Genomic DNA, 6,677 nt, shown 5'->3' with positions numbered 1-6,677 from the left:
GTACGCTCTCTATCTCAGAATGTTTTCGGGGTAGTTTGACGGCGAGGAGAAGAGATTTTCATATCTGATCCGATCTTATTTGCATTAGGGTGTCTGGGGAAGAGGCACTGTGAAATAGTATGGCCAATACGACTACATCGAAGGCATATATCTGGGAGGCGTTCATACCCAATAGGAGCCCAAGCTTCCTCAGTTATTGACCGATTAAACTTAAAACCCGGCAGAAGAGGCTCTCTCGAATCAACTTCGACTCGAAGACGGATGTAGTCTGGGGAGGCGTCAGGACTTTCAGGATCGTCCAATTCCAAAATATGCCCTATCTGACTCCCAATGAAGTGAGCGTTTTCCAGGGTCATAAGGTTGCGTGGAAAACATTGAATCCTTGCTCTGAAAGAGATGAGATGGAGGGGGATGTCTTCCAAACGATGAGTATTTCATATTGATGATCATTAAAATCACATTTGTATTTAGTATGCATGATGCAGCACATGCATCTTGGAAATGTTTAACGGATTAACTAGCTCACTAGTTGTTTAGATAGATTAAATATTTAGATCAAAGTCGCACGACTCCTATATATATTGCAGACCAAAAAGAGTTCGTAAGTAAATCATACTATTTGGATTAGGGTCATGTGATGATTCAGTCATTTAGATTATATATATATTTTTTTCGTTCACTTGCTCTATTCTTCTGGATCTTTTATCACTAAGTCAAATCTACATGTGTCTCAATTATATAAATGCTCTTCCAGAATTCCGGTTTGCTAATTGTTTATCACAATTGGGGAAATATTTCATCATGAGATGAAACTTTAGAAGTTCATTTTCCCTTCTTGCTTCTTTTTTTGGTACACGAGTTCTTTCCGCCTTTCACAATTCACATGATGAAAAGAAGAAGATTTAGGGTTGGCTGGTAACCACTCTATGGCCTATCGGCCTTCATTTGTTCAAAGATTAATAATAACATGCAAAATTCTCATTACACATCTGAAAAGGTAATAGGGTCACATTTGACGTACACTATCTTATTTGCTCAAAGCTAGCTTAAAAGGTTATTATATTGCCATGGACAAAACATATGAAACGAGTGTACGCTGGAAATGTGAAATACATAAACGAGGTCTTAGAGGAAAAAACTTGGCTGATCGATCAGCCATGGTTAGCTAGAGATAATCATAATCAATCAGCGATGAACACACATTTGCTGAGAAGATTATTATTCAAATATATTAAATCCCTAACGATTTATCACTGTTATATATTTTAAATGATAGACAAGATACGTTAGAACAGACGTCTGTTTGACGTTAATTAAATACGGTTAGCTATATATTATCCGGTTTCGGATCCAAAATTCTGATTTGGCCGGTGTTATGTTTCTACGTATACATGCATTTTGCCTATCACACATTTTATTTTTCTCCATGTCAAGAGTGGATTTATTCATATCCTTAACTATGTCACCTCCTTAAGTACGTTCACTATACTAATCAAAATGAGTTACACATGCATGTAATGATCGATTGTATCTTTAAGTGGACCTATTGCATATTTGAGATGACATTCCAGAAGTGGGTTCAAAAGTTTTAACCTAGTCAACTCTTTGACGTGTACGAGTACTGTATCAACATTGGCTACAAGAGATTATAAGTTTATAACTCACTGTTATTGTTACCATCTTTGGGGAAGATAGGTGTATATCATGAATTATTATCACATAGCTTCCCTACCAAATAATCTGATGCCGCGCCTGCCTAGTATCTATCTCAGTCGCCGCAAGTTGGTTGGGAGTGTGAAATAGCCTAATCCTACCATATATATGATATGTTATGGGAGTTTGTAGGGTCAACTGATCTAGCTATTGCTTGTGATCAAAATTTAGAGAAATTGACTTCACTTGATCTATAGGGGACAACAGTACAGCTCAACACGTTCACACCCCCAGCGACCCGCCAATATTGCGTGTATTTTCCTCTGTCATTTGCTTCTGAAAATTTTCTTGTGATTCTCCACAAAACCAACAAAAATTTGAACCTCGGGAAAATGCATACAAAATGTTTCTTCTGGAATTAATTTTTTTTAATCAAAAACTATATTTTGATTCAACATTCAATAACCACATATTTGTTTTAGCCAAATTTATTTTGACAAATGGCCATTTTTCTACTTCATATATAGTCCTTTGACCTTTTGCAACTTATGTGGTTGGCAAAGTCTTTCTTTTCGCATAATTGAGACGATCAGATTGGTTTCATATTATTTGAGAAATCGATTCAGAACTCATTTAGGGCGGACTAATTATCTTGTCCAACACTTTTGCATTTCATTTCCAGAAATGCATGATGTTAATTATCTTGTTCATGCATTTCCATTCCAAGTAAATAGAAACAAAGTTTCCGTGGCCTCTGGGTGAGATGGAGATTTGACACAACATATGGCAACGCCACGCTTTGTGTCCCTTCTTTTCTTTCTTCATGTGCCGCTACTATTCTCAAGTTTTTGCTTTGGATCCCAGCATTCGGAGACGTCTCATGACTCTCATCATCATCATGAAGTTGCTTTCTTCATCTTTGGGGACTCTTTTTTGGATGCAGGTAACAACAACTACATCAACACTTCAACTCTTGACCAGGCCAATTTCAGGCCTTATGGAGATACCTACTTCAAGTTCCCAACTGGAAGATTCTCCGACGGGCGCTTGATGTCGGACTTTATTGGTGAGATTTGCAAATCTTTCTCAATGTTGTCCTTGGTTGTACAAATCCACTTTTGGTTAGCTAACTTATACCTTGTCTGCTTGGCGTACTGTGAGTCTGTGACTAATCATGTTATCTCATTCTGCATATTATAATCTCATATACAACATTATCACTACGAACTGCAGCTGAGTATGCTCACCTGCCATTTATTCCACCGTTCCTGCGACCGGGTTTTCGCCAGTATTCCGGCGGAGCGAATTTTGCATCTTCTGGAGCTGGTGCTCTGGTTGAGACGTTTCAAGGCTCGGTACGCATATGTTTTCACATTTGACGGGCTAAAATTAATTACATTGACTGTGAACTTGTTATTGGAATTTGCCTACATATATATTATATATAGTAAATTTGGTTAGCTATTGATCGTTGAACGATTCATGCTTGGAGTGGGGTGACGTCTCAAGATCTTTAACTTTCTGTAGTAGGGTGATCGAATATACCAGAAAAAATGGAATGCAATGTGACTTAGATATAACTACCGACGTAATTCAACTCCATCATGCAGTACTATAATAGAACAATGATAAAGTGATCGACACAGTGTTTTTTATTCTTCTTTAAGGCAAGTAAAACTTTATATATTATGATCCAGATTAGAAATATCATCACCGATCATAAACCTATCCAGTCGTTGTTCTCTATTTAAGATAAAACAAATTATATAGTTTGACATATCATCTGTTATTAACTTAAACTTATTGGGTTTAAACCTCACAAGTTTTGTGGATGTGTTTCCAAGAAATGTATAAATTAAGTGAAGGCGTATGGAGCCAAAACAATTTGGTAAATTCTTGGTGTCTAGAGAATTTCATATTTCTTTAATTAAATTCAAATTATTAAGTCCAAAAGACTAGCATGCATGGAGTTATGGACAGCTTTCATATTCTTCTTTTGCAGGTGATTGATCTGAAAACACAACTAAGAAACTACAAGAAGGTAGAGACCTGGGTCAGACACAAGTTGGGCAACGCTGAAGCCAAAATGACATTATCAAGAGCCGTTTACTTGTTTAGCATCGGAACCAACGATTACATGAGCCCTTTCTTGATTGACTCTCCCATTTTCAAGTCCCATTCTCATTCAGAATACGTTGGAATGGTCATCGGTAATTTGACAACTATCATCCAAGTATGCATCACTATTTTACTATATTTTATACACATAAACAAGATATTTTCTTGTCAAATAACATGATATTGATCAGAGGTTAATAGTATGACAATATTAGAACAATATTTTAAATTGTTGAATAAACAATATTTCTGAAAATCTATAAGTCTATATATGTTATTTGAACTGACTGTTAAGCTATTTTGGCAGGAGATTTATGCCGGAGGGGGTCGAAAATTTGGGTTCATCAATTTGCCGATATTAGGTTGCCTTCCGGGTTTAAGAATAATCAAACCAGAAGATAATGGAAGCTGCTTAGGGGAAGTTTCCTCACTCGCCAGGTTACATAACCAAGCTCTATTAAAACTACTCCAGAAGATAGGAATCCAGTTGAAGGGTTTTAAATATTCACTCTACGACTTTAACCACAACCTTAGACAGAGAACTAGACATCCGCCTAAATATGGTATCGTACTCGATCTCTGATAATCATCTAATTAGTGGATAATTAGCCCATTAACTAATAACTGTCAATTGGTATGCACCTCGTGTATCTGCATTTAGGAATAATATCCACATTTTCCTTCTGCATGCATCTCTCAGTATGTTGTATTTTTCATGATTGGAATACTTTTGAACATTGACTTGCAAAAAACGTAAATTGCTTTACCGTCTTAACTTATTATGATTTTAAACTTGTTGCTATAATTCAGGTAGTTTTCACGCTAGATAATATAGTCGATTCCTGCAGCCACTAGGAATTGAAATAACGGATAAATTGTCTGCATGTGATGAAGGTTTTAAAGAAGGAAAATCAGCATGCTGCGGAACAGGTCAGTTTCGAGGGGTGTTTAGCTGTGGAGGAAAGAGAATCGTGAAGGAGTTTGAGTTGTGTGAAAACCCTAATGAATATGTGTTTTCGGACTCTTTTCACTTGACTGAAAAAGTGTATAATCAATTGGCTCATGAAATGTGGAGTGGGGAAGGTGACTCTAAGCCCTTGGGTCTATACAATCTCAAGGATCTCTTCAGATATATATATAGTCTCTATGCAGAGTGAAGCTTCACTCTGAAATTACAGAGTGAAGTTCCAATTTTGACACACTTTTCGGTCAATTGTTTTCACCATAAGTGATTCAATATTTAGGTATGCTATTCAAGATCATCTGTACAAAATTTCATCTAATTCGACAATAGTTTGAGTTTTCATAATTGAGATTTACACGAACGGTTCACGTTGAACAATTTTAATTCATTCATTGATTTAATCTAATTTCAATACCTTAACGATGTCCGAATTAGATGAAATTTTGTACAGATGATCTTGAATAACATATCTAAATATTGAATCGCTTATGGTGAAAAAAATTGACCGAAAAGTATGTCAGAATTGGAACTTCACTCTGTAATTTCAGAGTGAAGCTTCACTCTGAATAGGGACTGATATATATATATATATATATATACACGTTGACTTATAAACGATTAAAGAGCTTAAAATTGATGTTATATATATATATATATAACACGCTGATCGTCAGTTGTGAGATGTGTTTTGCAGACCTTAATTATTTTAGTTCTTGCTTCGAACTGCATGGATGAATTATACGTAATCACGATTAAGACTGAATGCCGAGCCTGGCGGCAAAATTAGTTAATCACACCAGATTATATACATGTATCGGCAATTGATTTCAGATATGCAAGTTGAAGTTTGACATCTCGGATGGAGTTGAAACTAGCCAAAATAATAATAATAATAATAATTTACAACATGTGTTCTCATATTAGAATATCAATCGGGAATGCGATTAGTTCTCATCATTTAGACCGCGGATTCGAAAAGTCCGCGAAGCTCCGCAAGCTCGATAAGCTTTTACATGGCCCGGTCCGCGAGAAAGCCCGCTTCCATGAGTAACGGGTCGGGTTTAGTTTAGAAGTGTGAGATCCAACCCGACCCGCCAAAATCCCGCAAGGCCCAATCCGTAAAAGCCCGCTAAAAATAAAATATTATACATGCATAAAATATATTATACATATATCAATTATATGTCTTTTTTGGTAATAATTATACATAAATATTATATATGTTAATAATACTAGATTTAAAATAAAATTCTAGCATTATGAAATAACTATATGAAGTAAACTTCTCGGGATTAATCGACACCAACTGATGTTATCGGTACTAATATTTAGGGACCCTGTTAAAACTTCATCTAATTCGGACCTCGTCTGAGCGTCAGAATTTCAGGTAAACCGAAAACACCACTAATATGCCCTAAAGGATAACCCGTTACCAGGATGCGAACATCGAAAGCCATTTGCAAATATGAAATCATCTAATTTTTCACCGATCGTGAGCGGTCGTGCTAAGAAAACTCATTTGGCAAAGCCCTGGTCAATGGGGTTTTAATATGTCAAAATGTCTCGTTTTTTGTTAACCATAGGTACGGACAACCAAACTATGTCCAAAACAGACGAAATTTTTACGGGGTCCCTAAATATATATACTGATCACATCTGCTGGTGTCGATCGACCGTATTTAGAACCAGAGTTGTCGATCGCCGAAGTGTCCACTAATGTATCATAACTTTTATACTAGGTTTAAAATAAAACTATCGCATTATGAAGTGACTACATGAAGGAAACCTCCCGGGATTAATCGACACCATCCGATGTGATCGGTACTTATATTTAGTGACTCTGTAAAAATTTCATTCAGTTCGGACCTGGTTTGACCGTTGGCATTTCCGGTAAATCGAAAACACCACTAATATGCCCTAAGGGAGGACCCTTTACAAAGAT

At 36.3% G+C, this 6,677-nt stretch overlaps 1 protein-coding gene across 1 annotated transcript; it reads left to right on the top strand.

The window, feature by feature from the left end:
- Positions 1–2,218: 2,218 nt before the first annotated feature.
- On the top strand, positions 2,219–5,077 carry LOC126800528 (GDSL esterase/lipase 5-like). Its single transcript, XM_050527903.1, has 5 exons — positions 2,219–2,719; positions 2,887–3,008; positions 3,656–3,886; positions 4,079–4,334; positions 4,666–5,077. The coding sequence occupies exons 1-5, from the start codon at positions 2,437–2,439 to the stop codon at positions 4,926–4,928; spliced, it is 1,155 nt and encodes a 384-aa protein (XP_050383860.1). The 5' UTR covers positions 2,219–2,436; the 3' UTR covers positions 4,929–5,077.
- The last annotated feature ends 1,600 nt before the right edge of the window (positions 5,078–6,677 follow it).

This window comes from Argentina anserina, chromosome 6, assembly GCF_933775445.1.
Source record: "Argentina anserina chromosome 6, drPotAnse1.1, whole genome shotgun sequence".
Taxonomy (NCBI): Eukaryota; Viridiplantae; Streptophyta; class Magnoliopsida; order Rosales; family Rosaceae; genus Argentina; species Argentina anserina.
Note: the sequence above shows the minus strand (reverse complement) of the source record. Positions and strands in the feature narration are given on the sequence as shown.

Excerpts from the sequence above, each read along its gene's own strand:
- LOC126800528 (XM_050527903.1), top strand. The coding sequence starts at position 2,437 with ATGGCAACGCCACGCTTTGTGTCCCTTCTTTTCTTTCTTCATGTGCCG. Across the intron at positions 3,887-4,078 it reads ATTTGACAACTATCATCCAA|GAGATTTATGCCGGAGGGGG; the intron begins GTATGCATCACT and ends CTATTTTGGCAG. Across the intron at positions 4,335-4,665 it reads TAGACATCCGCCTAAATATG|GTTTTAAAGAAGGAAAATCA; the intron begins GTATCGTACTCG and ends CATGTGATGAAG.